The sequence below is a fragment of the Pyrus communis genome, chromosome 10 (genome assembly GCF_041283825.1).
Source record: "Pyrus communis isolate YQ-2024b chromosome 10, ASM4128382v1, whole genome shotgun sequence".
NCBI lineage: Eukaryota > Viridiplantae > Streptophyta > Magnoliopsida > Rosales > Rosaceae > Pyrus > Pyrus communis.
The window spans coordinates 27,749,813-27,768,725 of NC_142574.1; the positions used below are offsets into that span (position 1 = coordinate 27,749,813).

The window sequence follows — 18,913 nt, forward strand, 5'->3', positions numbered from 1 at the left end:
TACTGAAGTTTTGGAGAGTATCAATTAGCAAGGGTGAGAGGTATTAAATTGGTGGGGTCGGATTAGTTTATACGATACTTATTTATTACATTATAGTACCAAACCCTTGTCTCGTATTAAAATAATCTTATCCGGTGTGTGATACGGGGAGGAGGATTCTCTCCCCTCCTAATCTCTCTCCACTTCCCTTCCCTCTTATTTAAACAGTTACAATTTAACCACATTAATATCTTATATTAATTTTTTTATAAAGACAATAAGACAAAAAATAATATGTGAGAAGAATAAAGGAAAAGAGATGAGAATAAGAAAGGAGAGAATCATTCTCCGTGATAAGGCAAGTCAAATTGAAACATGCATCCCGTCTCTCAGAAACTCTCTCAGGAGCGCGTGAGCCTAACACCCCAACCCCCGAATCCCCTCTCTGTGCGTGAAATTGAAGCATGCAATTGTCACCTCTCTCTCTCTCTCAAGCTGTCATGTCATGCAGAAAGAGAAACACAGGGAGCGCATGCAGATCCCAGGAACCATCACCACCGTCCAATCCAACCTGTGTACTTTTCTCCTACCCGGACCGTCCGATGCTTACCAACTGCATTCTACACAACTCTGATTCAAATCAAAGCCCGCACCTTTAGCTTTCGTTGTTGACTGAGCTTCAAGAGATAACAGAGAGCAGAAGAAGAAGCGGAGAGAGTCGAGAGGAAATGGCGGGAACGAGTGGGAATGGGAGGAGCGAGAGCGAGAAAGAGAAGACCAAGATGAGGGAGAGGCAGAGGAGGGCCATCACCACCAAAATCTTCCACGGCTTGCGCAAGCAGGGCGGCTACCGCCTCTCTCCCCGCGGCGACATCAACGAGGTGCTCCGGCATCTCGCCACAGAGGCTGGCTGGCTCGTTGAACCCGACGGCACTACCTACCGCCCACCCAACGTAATGCACCTCCCTCTTTTTTCAGTTTTTCCTTTCCTTTGCTTTCCTACATTTTCTCACCATCCAAACACATTTTGTTTATTTTGTTTTGTTTCCTTTCCTCTCTTAATTTGCGGACGGAAGGCTCCTAATTGCTGCCCGGCTTGTGGAACCCCCAAAGCGACCACTCCAGCGGCAACAGCGACACCAACCCCAAGCAGTAGCGTGGTGGTTGGAGGTGGTGATTGTTCAACCACAGCATCTCCAAGTCGATTCCCCGCCTTCAACACCACCACCAACACCAACACCAGCAGTATGAGCATCTACTCGCCATTGTACATGTATGAAGGCGGGCACCCGCAACTGCAGGAAGCCAGGGCCTCTAACAATACCACTCCTGTTGCTTCGCCTCCGCATCACCGCCCTTAGAACATACTTTATCTTCCTTAATTCATATAGATTATAGGTTTGTTCATCCCATACTTTGGGTTCGGATGTGAAATAGTTGGCAGTAATGCAGTGTATATGCTGTGCTGTGATGAAAACCCATTTTCTGCAATCTAATTTTCTTCTATCATATGAATTTACACTATCCTTTACTTGTTCCTTCCTTTGATTTGGTTGTTATGTGAAGAAAACAAAACTAAAGTTTAAGCTTAAACCCTAAAAAAGTGAAGGAAAAAAATGGAGTCGAAACAGCCTGGGAAAAAAAAAACCTTGCAGCACAAGAAATTGGTCAAGCATTCCTGAAGCAATAACAACCTTTCATGTGATTGAACAGAATCCAATCACAAAAGTAAAGCATTACCACTGCTAGAACCTCACATCGTTAATGGGCAATGTCGAAAACAAAGTTTACCTTATCTTTCTCAGTAACTCTACATATGCGGGGAAATTAGCTTGCATTTGAAACTCTGTAATTCAAGTAAAACCTGGGATTTCTCCTGGCATTGGAGCTAACTCGTTGTTGCCGAACCTCTCCTCATCATAGAACGAGGCACGCACCACTCTGCCTCCAAAGTACCGACCATCAAGGTCAACCAATGCTTTAGTCGTTTCCTCAGACCTCTCAAACTGGATAAAGATTCTCACCGCCTCATCCACCGGGAAATTTGGCTCTGTTATCTCAAATATAAGCACCCGCGTGACTGTCCCATATTTTGCACACTCTGATGCTACTTCATCTTCCAATTCATCATCCACCTCTCCAGGGCCCACCTTCAACAACAAAGTACATCAGCTTAAATTAGAATTAACTATCCATAAGAACAAGAAGTCAAATAATAAATCGGTTGTGAAATAAGTTCAAAAACAGACTTTTTCTACATGTTAAATAGTCACTGACTCACTGTGTAATGATTTTCACATAATAAAACCTATGTAAAGCCCTAATTCATTAGCTTCCCAAAGAACCCTGCAGCATTATAGAAAGAACGAGATTGGGGTTTAATATTGAACGCAACTTAATCGGTTGCTCAACAATTTGACTATATACGGTTCATAAATTTTAATCAGTTTTTGTACTTGCACCCAAACTCAACTTCACCTTAGACACTTAAAGAGAACTTGAGCCCAAGTTCATTCATTTCCCAGCAAGCTGTTTCTCCATATAATGTCGTTGCAATTTCACATAATGACATAAAACATGTTCAGTGCTGATAGAGATTTCATGGCTAGATCCAACGTCCATTGCTTAAAACACACACATTAACATGGTTCGTACATCAGATTTTTTTTTCTTTTGGGGGGGGGGGGGCGCGACTGGATGCTAGATTATAAGGGAAAGGATAGTTGAGTGCTTATGTTATGTTGGGAAGGTCAGGGAGTTTTATTCAAGGCGTGAAAAGTTACATTTATTTTTTTTTGTGGGTAAAATTATAGCTAACAATTTCATTCAAAAGTGGCCGTAGTCAGTAACAAAGTGGGTGCAAACAGAAGCACCCTTTTCTTGATGGTTCCTAACAAACGTAAAATAATTCATTTGCTTCAATCCAATGATCAGCCCTATCAAGATAGGTCAGTGGATCGACAATTTTAATCATAGAAAACAAATGTGCTTTAAAATGAAGCAGAAGTTAAAGTCATGGAACTATAGTATTGTTCTGCTCAACAATCTAACGATGTAAAGACTAGACTGATTTCAGCAGTGGAGGTTAAACTTAAGGTCCAGCTGAGGAAAGGAATGGCATTAAAGACAGAAGAGTTCAAGCAGTTGAGGAAAAGCTATACCATACATGGTGAATTCATTAATGATATATACATGAAAATTGTAATCGCGACCAGAAGGTTGAGCACCACAATCAGTTAGAAACTCTAAGACAATCTTCAACCATGCCAGGTCATATGAGTAGACCTAAAAGGACTCATGAACCGGGTTACGGCATTACTTTTAAGTACCTTGCTATGATTGTAGAGATGGTTAAAACATCAACCCCTTGAACAATGATACATAAAATATAGTGGCATGATATACAGGAAAAGAGAATGCAACCTTCTGGAGTTATAAACTTAACATCAGTAGTACACGAAGTTAACAATACATTGTATACGAAAGGGAAGAAGCTATTTGATACAATAACAGTTCCATAAAGACCCTTTGAACAGAATCCTGCTTCATTAGCCAGAAAGTATTTTCAGAAAAGTCCCTTTGAACCTCGTTTTCTTCCATATCCATTTTTGTGGCATACTAAAATAAGCACTAAACTATGTCTTGGAAAATATGGATAGCTAATTACTAGATTGAGAAACTATTTAATCAGCTTTCGGGATGTATCTACTGCTAAAACATAGCCAGTTTTATCCATTTGTTAGGTTTCAAGGGATTGAGGTCACCCTCGAATTTCAAATGATTGTAAATCACACTTGTAGTATCATCTTCCAGAGGAACCAAAAAAAATTTCATACCAGTATCCATACACCAAACCGTATTGCATTTGCATGCATAAAGCATCAATAAGCATGAGAAAGTCAAGGATACACATACCATGTTTCTAAGCAGCAAAACCCTCGTGGGTGGCCCGTTAAGGCTGACACTCTTCGCCTTCTTCTCCGGCTTTGTTTCACTAGCATTCACAATCACCCCGGCTCGCCTATCCGTTTTCTTGGCCATCAAGGGAGTAGTAATCCCCTGCTCCTGCTTACCAAGCCCTTGACCCTGCTTCCACCCCATCTTCGCCATCATTCTTTGTGCTGCGGTCATTTGGCCGCCAGCCCCAAGCCCCAACCCACCACTATCAGACTTCCCAATGATAAAACCATCTGCATTACCGGGCGGGGACGGGGACCTTGGAACTACCGGCGTTGCTGCCCCGCTCATCGCCGCACGCCTCCTCCAGGCTTCCTCACCTGAAATGTTCCTTGATTCTCCTAAATCCCTCTCCCTCTCTCTTTCTCTCTCCTCCCTCTCTTTCCTCTCCTTTTCCTCCTCCTCCTGCCGCCTCCTATCGAGTTCCCGCCTCATCTCGGCCTCCATTGCCTTCTTCTTCCTCTCCCTCCTGTACTCCTCATAGTCATTCGGCCTCGCCGGATCATACTCCTCCAGCACCGTCGACGTCACCCCAACCAGCTCAGGTCGCTCCACTTCATCGTATATCACCGCCGGCGACAGTGCAACCGCCGGTGACGCTGTAATTTTCGGCTGCACCGCATTCGACGATTTAGGCTTGCTCTGTGGCTTCAGAATCGTCTGCGGCGGGGCAAAAATCGACGACGGCTTCCGGAGCGTCTGCGGCGCCATTTTGGTGCTGCTCGACCACACCGTGCTGTTGCTGGGCTTCTCTTCCTCCGCCGAAGAGGGCGGAGGAAGGTCTCCGTACAAACCACCTAGCATTTTGACGACTACCCACTTTCTATCTCTGCAGTTACAGAGCCCTGAAAACCCTAGAGGGAATTGAAGCTTACGGATTGATGTGAATTTAGGCGGGTTCTGATGGGGATTCGGTGGAAAATAAGAAAAGGGTTTTGGGGGGAAATCGGTGAAATTAGCGTTTTGGGGTTCGGATTTGTAGCGAGATTTATAGATTGGTTTGTACTCTGAAGATAAGGAAGGAAACGAAGCGTACCAACAATGGTGGCTGCTGCCTGTTCAGCTAGATAACTCTGCCCTGCTTCTCCGGCTCCAGCAACCGTGGGAAGGCATTGGTTACAAAACTCTTGGCAAAATTGCAGTATGCAGTCCCTGTAGTTCTCTCGAATTATCATTTCTCTCCTTATATATATATTTTTTTCATTTTCTTATTATGGTTTCGTGAATGCAATTGTTTTTCTTTTGGTACGTTTATAGCCCAATAGAGACGGTCCAATATCAAAAAGATCCGGGGCTAAAATTTACTTGCCAAGGTCCATTACAGATGGTCCAATATCTGAATTTAGATCATATCTAATTTGTTGGAAAGGGTCGGAGGCTAAAGGGCAAAATGTACTCCTCAAAACGATGGGAAAGGATCCTCTTTCTATCCCTTCCACCAAGTTCATAAAGGGTATAAATCTGGACTTTTAAAATTTGATTTAACGGCTAAAATTATATAATTTTTAAAGTGGACCTCTATTTGTAGTCGTTTGATCAAATTTCAAATTCTCAAATTTGTGGCCTTAAATTTGTGGCCTTAGGCCTCGTTTGGCAGCTCGGACTGTACTGACTATTTTATGTCGAATATGATAAATAGTCACCGGATAGTACTGACTAAATTAATCGGGCGTTTGGTGCAGTATCGAACTAATAACCGTATTTTTTATACTGTGTTTGGTACTGAATGGATAAGAAAGGGGAAGAAAAAAAATTGACAAATCTTTGTTTCTTTGTTTGTTGAGATCCAAGATGGAGCGTCGAAGAGTCTGCAGTGGAGGAAACAAAGAGAGATGCAGCGGGCGGAGAAGAGGGAGGGAACTCCTTCAGTAGCCAAAAGAAGATGTAGGGAGAGAACCGAAGAGTTTGCGGTGGAGGAAGTAGAAAGAGATGCAACGGCAGAGAAAGATGCAGTGGCGAAGAAGAAGGAGGGAGATCCTGCGGTAGCCAGAAGAAGATGTAGGTAGAGAAGAGTCTTATTATGGGTGGTTGGATGGAACTTGCTGGTAGTGGTGGTTTATGGTGGCTGGCGGAGGAATTGGGTTTTGGGATTTGTGGGATTCTTTGGTTTCTTGGAAGCTACTTGGAATTTTGGGGAGTTTTGATTGGGAAAATGGAGGGAGTGTGGTTGGTTTTTGTAAGCAGAGAAAGCGGCTGGGAAGAAGAAGAGAGAGGGGGGAAACGAAAAGGAAGAACAGAGGGAGGGAGAGAGCCCCGACTGAATTGTCCCATGGTTTTGGAGAGTATAAGGAAGCGGGTATTCACCAGATAAAATAGGTGGGTCGGATTATTTAATCTGATGGCTGTTTAATACGAACGAACACCAAATACCGTACTCCATATAATTAGTACTGTCCGGTGCTTTATACGGTGTGCCAAACGAGGCCTTAGTGGACTTGGTGGAAGGGATCCGGAAAGAGGATCCCTTTCCAAAACAATGATATAGACCATTGATTTTTTTTTTGAATAAAACTAATGAAAATAACTTGAAAATTTTGAGTTTTACGATAATGACAAAATAAAAGGTAAAGTGAATAGTACCATGATTGATTTTTTAGTGTAAAAATATAATTTTTCGTTCAAATTCATTTTGTTTTGTTCTAGCAGTTAGGATTTTAATTGTTAAGTGGATCCCACACTGCCCAAGGCTTGGGCTGGGACTGGCTTGGCCTTTAAATCAATTTGATCAGACAAATTTTGTTGGATTCGAAATTGTTTGTTCTATTTTGGGGCAAGATTATCAATTTGTCTAGGCCATAAGCCTCGCATTTATATTAAATTTTCATTATGAAGTTCCCTTCTCGAGGTTTTATATTCAAGTTCTCATTGGAAGTGATGCTTCTTAGATGTTTTGCACGACAAATTTTTAGTTATGACGGGAACACGGATGATACATCGCATGTTTTTATATAAATAGTGGAAAATTTTAATTTTTAAGTTATTAACTTTTTAACACACATATCTTATCATTTATATAAAGACACGTGATGTACCACTTCGTGTGACAATCACACTGAAAAATCTCTTGTCTTGTACACCTTTGGCGCCTTGCCTTTATTTCACACCCTTTGCTTTCTCACCCATACGTCATTCAGCAAAGCAAAATCTTTTCGAGAAGAAATTTAACGTTGGAGAGTGTATAAGAAAAAATGACTTCGCCTTGTAGCAACGCACAACACTTTCGTCATAGAGATGTACAATTTCATGCTAAGAGTTAAACTATAAATAACATCTTGTAAAGAAACAAAAAGTTGAAATAGTACAAGTGATACATTCAATGCTGGAGAACTCAACCATAAAATGTTGAGACTTTTAAGTAACATCTCAATTTTCTATTAGTTTAATAATATTTTTTCTTCTTCTAATGTTGACAAAAACATAACTTTGATTCCCTGTCACTATTAATTATTTGTTTATTTATTTAGTAATAGTAATTATTATTGTTGATGTACAAAATTGAGTTAAATTTGAGTCAACCTAAAGAATGGTGAATTGACATTCGCGAGGAAGTTTTGATTAAGGCTAGATGGACGAAGCGACCTACAAGGAAGGTAGAGTAAGTACCGAAAGGCACCAATGGGCAAAGAGTCTCTAATGCTTAAGTTAACAAAGTCTGTTTAAGGTGTCATGTGGGCAAGCTTACTAGTAATATAGGTGTTGAACAATAATTAATGATTACCTTTAGAAGGGAGTAAATGTTACCGTTTTATAGAGACAAAGTTGGAGGCAGTATTTTGACTTAGTAAGTATGGGATTGAATGTAGGTAATTTGGTGTTGTGACTCGTCACATTGTGTTTACTCTTGAAGTTGGAGGGAAATCTTCTATAGATTGTGGGGATAGCCAATGAATGATTGCCAATTGTCGTCGCCTCCACTTATTGTGGGGTTAGTTGTGTGCATCAGCATAGGTGCCTCAATGAATATCTTTCAGTGAGTTCACAATGGTCAGCAGTTAATCGATATTTGATAGTTTCGAAATCGATGTAATATGATAAAGGAAACTATTACATTCTAAGTTCAACTCTTATAATATTACTCAAATAATAGATAAAAACAAAGAGGTATTAAAAAAGAAAACCAGCAAAACAAGAGATAGAAGGCACTACACATGAACAAATTTGTCAATAATGCTCCCAAAAGCAAGTGGACAACAAAACTCCAAACTTCCAACTTTAAAGGAGAGCAACAAAACCTACCCGAATAAAATATAAAATACAATGACATATTTTTCCATGCTCAAATGTTAGAATAATCAATGAGGCCATCACAAAGTTCGACTAGTCATCCAATTATATAATATTTTTTCTTTGTTATTATTTTATCAAAATATTGTGTGTTAAATGTTTTTAATATTATGAGATAGCCATCCAAATTTTTGTTGACAACCAATAACGATATTGGGTTGAATTATTAGAATGCGTTTATCTCGGATGCTTTCAAAAGATTCACTTGCATTTTATTAAAGATTAGTTGCAAAAATATTTTCACTAAAAATGAATGTAGCTATTTTAAAAACATTTTCACTAAAAACCTATCTTAAAATGACTGAACGTTTTTTTAGTAATATAAAGGTGAATCATAGAAAAACACTTAAATAATTTATATAAGAAGTATTTTTCGCAAAACACAATAAATGTTTTTAGAATTATAAATTATTTTTGCTAAAAACGCTTTTAGTTATTTTACTTCAAAACGAGCCTTTAATTATTAAGAAAAAAAATCGATAAAAATCAAACTCATATCAAAATTATAAAAAGATAACTACCCTCTGCCAGTGCGGTAAAACGCGAAGACAAATAGTGATCCAATTGATTGAAAACAAAAAAAGCACAGGTTATAAAACACGAAAAAAAAAAAAAAAAAACATTTGAGAGCCATATAATAATTCAACCCTCCATCCCATAATTCCTTTTCATCTCCAACTGCACACTCTATCTCTCCCTCTCACCTCCGCCCACGATTGCAGGCTTCGTCGGGTTCTTCCATCTCTGCGCGGCCCTCGATTTAGATCCAAATCGATTCCGCGGCTTCCAATTTCTAGGGTTTTTGCATCGTATGCCCGGATCACTTTCGGCGTTTTGGGCGGTTCGGCGATTGGAGAATCCTCGGTTTGGGGATTTTGTTAGAGCGCGCTAGGGTTCGGTTCCCGGAGTTTCGCAGATCCAACTCCAGTTTCCCGCGCGGAGGCCATTTTCGCTTCTTAATTCAACCATGTTTTGGCGTATGGCAGGGTTGTCCACGGCGTCTGCGGTGAGTTCTCCGCCGTCGTTTTTGTTTTATGTTTTCTTGTTTTGGCAGTAGGTGTGCGGGGCAAAGTATTGGTTTATTTGTGATATATTCGGATTGAATCTCGGTGAAGTTTTGGGTATTTTTTGTGTTGCTCTGTTTGCTTGGTGAGAAAATGTGGGATCAGAAATTGAATTTTGGAATATTTGGATCTTAAGAAGTGTTGTTATGTTGTGTGGAAACTGATGGGGGATTGGCAATTGAGACTCTGTTTGAAATTGGGCATGTTGTCTTTGGTTTCGGATCTGGAATTGGGAACAATGGTGTAGTGGGAACTATGAACTTTCTACTATGTCACTCTGTGGCAGTCGGAAAACACCTTTGGAAAGATTATTTCTTTTAATCTTACGGTTGGAAACTAGTGGCCGTGTCTTTAGAACATAGTGTATTTTAGTCTAATACACATGGATTTTTTATGAAGTCAGACGGTGGCAATACATTGCATGCCAGTTAGAAATTCGTCAGGGGGTGGTTGAGAGTTGTACAAGGTTTGGAGACCTTTTAAAATTCTTCGATGCTCCAAGCTTTAACCATTTTTGGGTGATTGCTCTTAAAGTGTGGTTTTCAAATTAGGACATTATATTATGCAGGCTTAAAAATAGGTTGTATTCATATTTTTCCATGCCATGCTTCCCTTGAATCATTCAGTTGTATCTGCGCTGGTTTACATAGTTCCTTATGCCCTTCCTAGAGGGCCGGTGATGGTCTCCAGGTGTCACCTGTGCTTGTTGGTTTGCTTTGAACTTGTTTTAGGAGGTCCATATTACTGGTTTCACTAATATGGAAAGCTAGTTTTTTTCTGTTTGTTTTTAGCCTAATTTATGTGTTTTGCGTCTCTTATTTTATTTTGTGGTTCAGGTGGAGACAATTTTGGACAAGGATCATTTCACGTTGGAAGAGCTACTTGATGAAGATGAAATTATTCAAGAATGCAAAGCTCTTAATGGCCGCCTAATCAATTTGTAACTCTCCTTTCATTCCCCAATGTCATTAGATTTTGCCTTTCTTTTTTATTCCCTTTGTTTATCATTGAGCCTCAATGAGTGAGGTAATAGAGGGTTTATATCTTTCTGCTTAGTGTCTTTGGGTAAGGGATGCTTGTCATACATTTGTCAGAAGTGATTTTATGTTTTATCATGTGCAGATGTACCAAAAGATCAATGTGTTGAAAGATAAAAGCAGCAATTTAACACTTCCTATAAAGAGATATTATCAAAATGATTCCTTATAGTGGTTTGGGGTTTTTATATCTGCGACATTGATGTTGGCATATAGATGTAAATCCTTTGCTTTGAATCTGAAATTTGGGGTTTGAGATGTCTACACTGGAAATTTGGTTTTGATTTTTTTTTTCTTTTCTGGGTACTAAAAGTTTAGGGGAGGGGAGGCTACTCCATCCCAGGGCCAGGGCATACGACAAGCCTCTTTTGAGGACTTGCAGAGGGGTCTTAGCCCCTTTTTTTGGTTTTTACAGATTGTCCACCAAGAGGGATAGCTGGCAACGGGACTCAAACCTAGGCCTTGGTCTAGCGAAGAGAATGATCCTTACCAACTCAACCAACCCTCGTTGGCATTTTGATTTTTTTCCTCTATGTTGGAATGTAGTTGTTTTACCAAGCTTTTATTTCCATCCAATTTGAGCAAATTAGTCTTTTATTTCTCAGGCTAAAAAAACATAAGATTGTCTAAAGACTCTAAACTTTTCTTAAATAATCGAAGTGTAGTATTGTTTGCACCTTTTAGTTGTGTTGTTTTCCTCATATGCTTAAGCCTTTGAAAACTCCTTTTCACATGTTGTCTTATTTAATTACTTGTGGTGCCCTATGTTGCAGTTTGCGAGAAAGAGCCCAGGTTGAGCAACTCATCCGATACATTGTTGAAGAAGCTCCCGAGGATGCTGAAAATAGACGAACTTTCAAGTAGGTTGCATTGAACGTACATGTAAGCATCAAGGTTGAAAATTTACTCTACCCATGTGATTGATCAAGTCAATTTGTTGTGTATGCAGATTTCCTTTTATTGCATGTGAGATTTTTACTTGTGAAGTTGATATCATACTCAAAACATTGGTAGAGGATGAGGAGGTTAGGAACTCTAACTATACAATCTGAATGACTCTGTTTGACAGTTTTGCAGAATGTTTAACAGATTCAACTTTTGATTAACTTGGTTATGTCATGTTGCCAGTTGATGAACTTGTTGTTCTCCTTTTTGGAACCAAATAATTCTCACAGCACACTCTTGGCTGGGTACTTTAGCAAGGTATTTCTTTGTTGAACTAAATTCTATCTTCATACTTTGTCATGAGAGTAGTTTTACCAATGTAAATTATATATGTTTACTTGCTGTTTAATTTCTTTTTCCTAGGTTTTTACATTTTTTTTCCTTTATCCTAGGTTGTTGTTTGTCTGCTGTTGCGCAAGGCAGTTCCTTTCCTGCAGTATATTCAGGTAAGTCCATTATTTGTTCTTTTTAAATTCCTTTATGCTTAGTCATTAACTTTCTGAAGTGGTGTTGTGACATGGGCCAATGGGTGTCTGATATGCTTATTCTGGTGGATTCAAAGGGGAAAGTACAATGAAATTTTAAAATTATTTGGGTTTATGTAAGTTTCATTGTAATTTCATAAAGTGTCGTCGGGTTGTGTGAAAAACTCTTAAATGTGACAGTCTGTTTGGCTTTTCGAGCCTTTGTTTACTTCATAATTCTGTTAGTTGGTGTGCATGTCCTAATAATTATCTACATGCATGACTTCATAGATTCATGTTCTCCTCAAATAGATTGAACCTAATATCCTCACTATAACCATGCTACATGTATATTTAGGGCTCGTTTGGATGTGCTTTCAAAATGATTGAAAATGCTTTTAGAGAAAATGTTTTTGGGTTTCAAAAGCACTTTAAGTGCTTTCTACAAGAAGCACCTGTTATGTGCTTCTTTCAGGAGCACTTTAAGTGCTTTTTCAGGATTTATTAGCATTTTTACTAACGATTGTTTCCAAAAATATTTGCACCAAAAGTGCTTTTAGTCATTTTAAAAGCACATCCAAACCAGCTCTTAATTTTCTGTTGAATACTTTCTATGACATCATATATCTTGTTCAAATTAGTAAAGAGCTTTAAAATTTTCATGAGTTGAAGTTATTTGCTTTAGTTTGGAGCTGATGAATTGTTTGTATGTGCACGTTCAGGGTCATCAAGATATTGTCAAGAAGCTAGTTGACCTGATTGGAATTACATCTATTATGGAGGTTGGTGTAGATAACTGTTGTTGTTTCTTTCCGTATTTGAGCTCGTTACTGCACTGTTATTAAAACTAAGATGCAAAAGAAGCATCTTAAGATTGGTAGCTTTACAGTTGGAGGAAACTCTTTTGAAAACCCAAGTTATATGTTTTATAGGTTTTGATACGTCTGGTTGGTGCTGATGAACACATGTATTCTAACTATACGGATGCAATGCACTGGATACAAGATACAGATGTGCTAGAGATGATTGTGGACAAGTTCAGCTCTTCGGTATGTGACTTATTTTACATATAAGCTATGTTCATGTGGTTGAATGACTACACAATGTGGGGTTCCTTGTTTCTTAATCATTTATCAGTATTTTTTTTCCTCTACATGTTTGTGGGAAGTTTTTTTGGAGGAAAGTTTAGAACCATAACTTGCCATTGCTTTGTTAATGGAAGATGGTGCAATCTTAACTTTTAAGGGGGAAAAGTAAAAGGAAAAGTCTAAATTTTTTAATTGCCTGTTGGAAAAAAATTTTACCCTATGTATTTTTATTTTTTTGATGATCTACACATTTTGCTGTATTACTAAAGATGATCTGTTTGCTGTGCATTAAGAATGTTGAGTGTTAATGAGCTTGATTTCTACAGGATTCTCCTGAAGTGCATGCTAATGCAGCAGAGACACTTTGTGCTATAACACGGTTTGCTCCGCCTGGACTTTCTTCTAAAATCTCCAGCCCAAGGTAACATTTAGTTCTCGCATATATTGATTAGTGTTATACATACATTTTCTCTGTAGCTTCTTCGTTAAAGTCCATTTGCGTATTTTGTGCAGCTTTATAGGAAGATTGTTTCGGCATGCTTTGGAGGATTCACGGCCAAAATCTGTTCTTGTTAACTCATTGTCGGTTTGCATCTCTTTGTTAGACCCTAGGAGGCTAACCTTGGGAACGTATCATATGTATGGACGTCAGATGACTCATGGATCCACAGTTACCACTAATCCTGAGACTGTTGTGGGCATGCTGGAGAGCCTAGGTAAAGTTATCTCCTTTTGACTAGGGTATTTTCTTTTAGTTAAATGTGAGCTGATGTGTAGCTGCTTTGCCTACATTCATATTGCCCGCGAAGAGTTTCTATGCTCCTTTTTCTGGCAATTGGAACTTGAAGATTATTTTTTGCGTCTTTTCTGAAGGATTAAGTAATATCTCTTTTAATTATTTAGGTGATTTGCTGAAGCTGTTGGATGTTTCGTCGGTGGATAATACGCTGTTAACTACATATGGCAAGTTACAGCCGCCTCTTGGAAAACATCGATTAAAGGTGAATATTCTAATGTCTTTTCAAGTTGTCCTTGCTCAAATTTAAGAATTGAGTTCTTTCTCTACAAAAGTCTTCCGGTATATTTGGACTGTTTGTTTTGGGAACATTATTAGTTTAATGGAATATTCAATTAATATGTTCACAAGCCACTTGAAACTTTCACAGCGTGTTTAAGGGTGATGTTTATATTTTAATTCTGGTCTGAACATGGTGCTTTTCAGGTTGTGGAGTTCATTTCAGTATTACTTACGGTTGGTAGTGAAGCTGCTGAGAAGGAATTGATTCGTCTTGGAGCTGTACAAATAATTTTAGACTTGTTTTTTAAGTAAGCACAAAAGTTTTCATGTTTACTAAATAGTGATTTTATACAAGGCCTTATCCGTGATTCTGTTGCCTCCCCAGGTACCCATATAACAACTTTGTACATCACCACATAGAGAACATAATTGTGTCGTGTTTGGAAAGCAAGAATGTTCCTCTTGTCGAACATCTTCTTCGTGAGTGTGACCTTGTTGGAAAAGTACTTCAAGCAGAAAAGAATTTTACATTGGCAACTGACTCGGACAAGGTGCTGCTGCTGCATTGTTTTGTAAAATATTAATACCTTGCATCCAGATCATTTGTTTACTTTTTATATTATTTCTAGTCGTAGTTTATTGAAACGGTATTTAAACATTGTTTTGTTTCATATTTCTTTCAGCCAACTGTTCCTGCGGAGGGTAGATCCCCACCCAGAATTGGGAGCATCGGACATTTAACACGTATATCCAACAAACTCATTCAGCTAGGAAATAACAATAGCGAGATTCAGACGCTTCTGCAGGTTTTTATTTATGTTTCTTTGTATTTATAGTTAGCCTTTTTAATTTATGAAAGTAAGTTTTTGGAAATGGAGTATTCTGTTATCTATAAGCTGAATAGAAGATAAGTTTTTGGAAATGAAGTGTTCTGTTATCACTGTCGAAGTCATTTTAGAGTTGTAATTATCTTGCAGGAAAACAGTGAGTGGGCTGAGTGGCAGGCAAGTGTCCTGTCAAAACGTAACGCAGTCGAGAACGTCTATCAATGGGCCTGTGGGTATGTGCTTTTCCCTCACAAAAGCGTTTGGTTTCTTCATGTCACATTTACCGTTGATTTGCGGTGCAAGTTCTAAAACTGTAGTAAATCACATATAGTTACTGGTGGATACAGCAAACGTGATCGACATGCTTTTTATTCTAGTAAAATATTGCTTTTGTTGTTTCATTGATACAATAGTGATTATCAATGTGACCCGTTTCAATTTTTTATTACCTCTCCACTGTCCTTAGGAACTCATGTTTTCGGCTATCTAATCATGGTTAATCAACTGTAACAGGCGGCCAACTGCGTTACATGATCGAAATAGGGATAGTGATGATGATGACTATCAAGATAGAGATTACGATGTTGCAGCCCTTGCAAATAACTTAAGCCAGGCTTTCCGATATGGAATTAACAACAATGATGTGTTAGATGAGGTAACCCCTGACACCTTTGATTATCTTAAAATCCTATATCTACACAGTGTAAGTTGAAAGAGACAACTCAAAGGGAAAATACACAATGGCCAGGAGAAAATAACTTAGTATTTTATGTTAGCCTATATCATAAGTGCGGACAGTGTTTTTTCTTTTAAACCTTTAGACTAGAAAGTACCCTTGGAGTGAGTCAAAAGTTAGAAATAAAGAAAAAAGGTAGAAGATAGACCTGTTTAAATCTTCAGGAGTAATTTACACTATCATCATATGCACATTGCTGGGAGTCGGATATCACATAGAACAAGTTTCCTTTTTAGACTAGACAATTTGGTGCTTTAATTTTTGTTTTCTTAATGTCTTTGTCACTGTGTTTAACGTTTAGGAAGGTTATTAGCCTATTATTCTATCCACTGGCCCCTGGGACGTTTACATGATGATATGTTGTCGGTTGATATTTTCAGCACCTGGAATTTTTGTAATTTTATTGCACCAGCTATGAAATTTAGTGGTGTTTCATAATTTGGTCCTAGAGGAAATGGAAAGATGACAATGTCCCAAAATGTTCCAAACACTTGTGTCATTCTTACTTAGTGTTCCTGTGGTGATGATTACTGATAGTAATACTCTTCATGCATTTCAGGGCCATGGCTCACTTGAACGAGATGACGAGGTATCAAATATGCTGCCAGCTTACTCAATTCAGCGATTATTAATTTTTATCTTGTTGATATGTTTTTGATAATGTTAGGTTGACTACTGTTAAAGGTTTTCCAACTGTTCCTTATGAAATATTTTTGGCGCAGGAAGTTTACTTTGATGATGAATCTGCTGAAGTCATCATATCTTCATTGCGTTTGGGAGATGACCAGGAAAGGTAGGTGGAAAGTCCTTTAATATTTACTCTTAAGATTCTATGAGGACTTTTGGCAAGACAATCCTATAGCATGAAGCTGTTTCCAGAGTTTGATTGCCACAACAAAGCAATGCATGTAGGCTATACCTGGTAATAATGTCATGAAACATTTGAGATTTTTATGGGTGTCTTCTCCTTCCTCGGCCTGTCCGGTAAAAGAATAGGGGTGCTGCTATTGATGCTCTAAAAAAGTCTTACGCTCCAAACTTTTTATATTTAGAAATAAAAGTACACTTATTGGGTGTGTATAATGACTTTTTTGGAGTGTCTCCCAGATCTACTGAATAAATATTTTTTTCCTGCTGGTCCGGTTTGTATCTACTGGGAATATGAACTTGGGTTAAATTACAATTGTGGTGGCAACTAAGTCTACAAATTCTTTGTCGAGTTGATAATTTCCCTTATTTTTTAGCTTATAATGCTGGGTTTGAAGCAAACAGTTTTCTTTCCATGTTGTTCCTTTGGTTTATAGTTCTTTGCATGGGTTGTGGGACAGTGGGACTAGGCTTCTGAATGGATTTTTGGACTCTTACTAGCGGTGTTATTGTGCATATCTAGCTCTCCTGATTATGTGTATAAATCCGGTGCTTTGAACTGCCTGACATGTTTGCCGTTCTGATTGCAGTGGTTCTCTGTTTACAAATTCCAACTGGTTTGCTTTCGAGGATGACAGGGCTGCCACTGATCACTCAATTGGCTCTCTTGCTTCTCCGTCACCTATTACGGCGGAGTCTAATGTTGTCAATGGTGGCGGCGATGATGATGTCATTGTTGGTGAAGATGATGACTTAGTTGACACCGCAACATCTTCTCCGGAACCAGGAATAAAACCAGAAGATTCGGAAGTTGCCGTCCCAAACAATTCGTTAGAATTGGGGCCCGTTGAAACTGAAAAACCACCTGAGTGGGTTGAATGGAGGGAGACTTCAGACTCTGGGGAACCCTCTGATGCCCTACCAAATGGTGAGCTTCAAACGAAATCTGCGGATGCAGCTAAATGTTCATCATCTTCTGAGCCATTGATGAAAGATGATAAAGTTGTTACCGAGCCTCAAGCTGAATCAACAGTTGAGGGAACTTCAAAGCCGGCTGAGCTGTCAGAATCAGGCAATGAGAAGCCAAGTTCTGAGTCAACCACTTCTGATGCTGCAGCTGCCGACGTGGGAACAAAAGGCAGTCAAGAAGCGGCTCCAGGTGATAAAGAGAAAGATAAAGAAGGGAACTAGTGTAAATTCTTGATGATCAGTTAACTGGGCTAACTCATTACACCACGACATTGATCGGGTGGGAAGTTGAACCTAGACACTTGTTGGTTGGGCAAGGGCGACTGTATCTATAGGGCCTGCGCACATCATCGAAGTGGACGATGATATTTTTCCCCCACCTGTAAGAAATTGATCTGTCCTCTCTCTCTCTCTTGCCTCCCTCCCCCCTCACTCCATTTAAACATTGAGGAAAAGGGAAGGGGGGCAGGTTCTCGTTTGCAGACGCTCGTAGTAAAGTAATTTTCATGTTTCATTAATTTGTCTAAAGCTTCTTAGGTGTTACAGAATCTGGATTTGTGACGAGCGCCGCCGCTGTATTTTTTTTAGCAAGAACCTGTCAATATACATAGCTGCCCTCCCCCTCCCTCTGAATATGGAAATTGATTTTGGAAATGAGTTCATTGATTGTCTGGTGCATTTTCGTGTCCTTGATCTGATGGTGGAGTTAAATCGAATTTCCGACGTTACATTTGAGATGTCAACGTGCTGTTAGAATTCGTAAGCAGCATTCCCCATCAGATTATTTTGTTATTTCAGGCTATGACTGTAAGAGCATGGTTTTACTTTGTGTTCAGTTTCACTACTTTCTACGGAGTCTAACCACTTGTATTCGGAGTGTGTTAAGAAGTTTTAGTTAAGCTGCACAATGAGTCATAATTCGTACTAGAAAATGTTGAAAATAAGACCTTCAAGTGGTGGATTTCCCTGCTCTTGAGATCCGGAGAGGATCTCTTTCTGTACAAACTAACGTAGAAATTTGCTTGTACTAAGAAAATAAAAATATAATACCACTAAATCTTGGCCCCATATCGAACTTAAATATAACCATTGTTATAAAAATCTCTGTCTAGGCCTGCCCCGATTAATGCCTAGGCGTTCGAAAATTAAGAAAGCGTTTAAATTTGCTGAGGAGCCCACTTAGATCGTCTAGGTTGCAACTTACTTAGATAGAAAATAGATAACTTTCATTTTGAATTTTATTTTTTTCAATAAATTGTAAGAGACTTGTTGAATACTTAAATGAACACACAATATAAGCTTGTTCCCCATGTTTTTCATTATGTTCCAATACTTCATAATATAGTCATTCTATTTTGTAGTTTATGATGAAATTATATATATTTTAAGTATAAACAGACAATTATTTATATGAAATATAATAGATTTACTTAAAACCACCGCCTAGGCGCTAGGCCCCAGCCTGTCGTCCAATTAGTGCGTAGTGTCTTTTAAAACCTTGAATATAATACCATTCAAACACCTCATTTTATCTTCCACATATTTTTGATAATTTTTCTTCATTTATCTATTTCAATTTATTTGATTCGACGGCAGAAAATTGAAAGAATTTGTAAGAAATAAAAATAAGTGTATGGATAACACCTTTAAATGAAAACTCCGTTGCATGAGAGGCCTT

General features: G+C 38.7%; 3 protein-coding genes across 3 annotated transcripts; 2 read left to right on the top strand and 1 right to left on the bottom strand.

The window, feature by feature from the left end:
- The first annotated feature begins 441 nt into the window (after positions 1-441).
- On the top strand, positions 442-1,503 carry LOC137727509 (uncharacterized). Its single transcript, XM_068466359.2, has 2 exons — positions 442-932; positions 1,056-1,503. The coding sequence occupies exons 1-2, from the start codon at positions 708-710 to the stop codon at positions 1,338-1,340; spliced, it is 510 nt and encodes a 169-aa protein (XP_068322460.2). The 5' UTR covers positions 442-707; the 3' UTR covers positions 1,341-1,503.
- A 109-nt stretch (positions 1,504-1,612) lies between these two features.
- On the bottom strand, positions 1,613-5,103 carry LOC148693823 (DNA-damage-repair/toleration protein 111-like). Its single transcript, XM_088678587.1, has 2 exons — positions 3,895-5,103; positions 1,613-2,129 (listed from the first exon to the last, which is right to left on the bottom strand). The coding sequence occupies exons 1-2, from the start codon at positions 4,738-4,740 to the stop codon at positions 1,833-1,835; spliced, it is 1,143 nt and encodes a 380-aa protein (XP_088534713.1). The 5' UTR covers positions 4,741-5,103; the 3' UTR covers positions 1,613-1,832.
- A 3,654-nt stretch (positions 5,104-8,757) lies between these two features.
- LOC137728682 (uncharacterized) lies at positions 8,758-17,913 on the top strand. Its single transcript, XM_068467417.2, has 19 exons — positions 8,758-9,226; positions 10,121-10,224; positions 11,095-11,181; positions 11,271-11,346; positions 11,450-11,524; positions 11,659-11,712; positions 12,453-12,512; positions 12,663-12,779; positions 13,145-13,239; positions 13,332-13,534; positions 13,722-13,819; positions 14,041-14,144; positions 14,222-14,387; positions 14,520-14,642; positions 14,814-14,896; positions 15,177-15,318; positions 15,959-15,988; positions 16,122-16,192; positions 16,857-17,913. Exons 1-19 carry the CDS (start codon positions 9,188-9,190, stop codon positions 17,455-17,457), a joined length of 2,328 nt encoding a protein of 775 aa, XP_068323518.2. The 5' UTR covers positions 8,758-9,187; the 3' UTR covers positions 17,458-17,913.
- The last annotated feature ends 1,000 nt before the right edge of the window (positions 17,914-18,913 follow it).

Bases quoted from the DNA above. Each gene is read 5' to 3' on its own strand.
- LOC137727509 (XM_068466359.2), top strand. From the start codon at position 708: ATGGCGGGAACGAGTGGGAATGGGAGGAGCGAGAGCGAGAAAGAGAAG. The intron at 933-1,055 runs GTAATGCACCTC...TGCGGACGGAAG, and splicing joins CTACCTACCGCCCACCCAAC to GCTCCTAATTGCTGCCCGGC.
- LOC148693823 (XM_088678587.1), bottom strand. From the start codon at position 4,740: ATGCTAGGTGGTTTGTACGGAGACCTTCCTCCGCCCTCTTCGGCGGAG. The intron at 2,130-3,894 runs GTATGTGTATCC...TTGTTGTTGAAG, and splicing joins TTTTGCTGCTTAGAAACATG to GTGGGCCCTGGAGAGGTGGA.
- LOC137728682 (XM_068467417.2), top strand. From the start codon at position 9,188: ATGTTTTGGCGTATGGCAGGGTTGTCCACGGCGTCTGCG. The intron at 11,525-11,658 runs GTATTTCTTTGT...CCTTTATCCTAG, and splicing joins TGGCTGGGTACTTTAGCAAG to GTTGTTGTTTGTCTGCTGTT. The intron at 14,643-14,813 runs GTTTTTATTTAT...ATTATCTTGCAG, and splicing joins AGATTCAGACGCTTCTGCAG to GAAAACAGTGAGTGGGCTGA.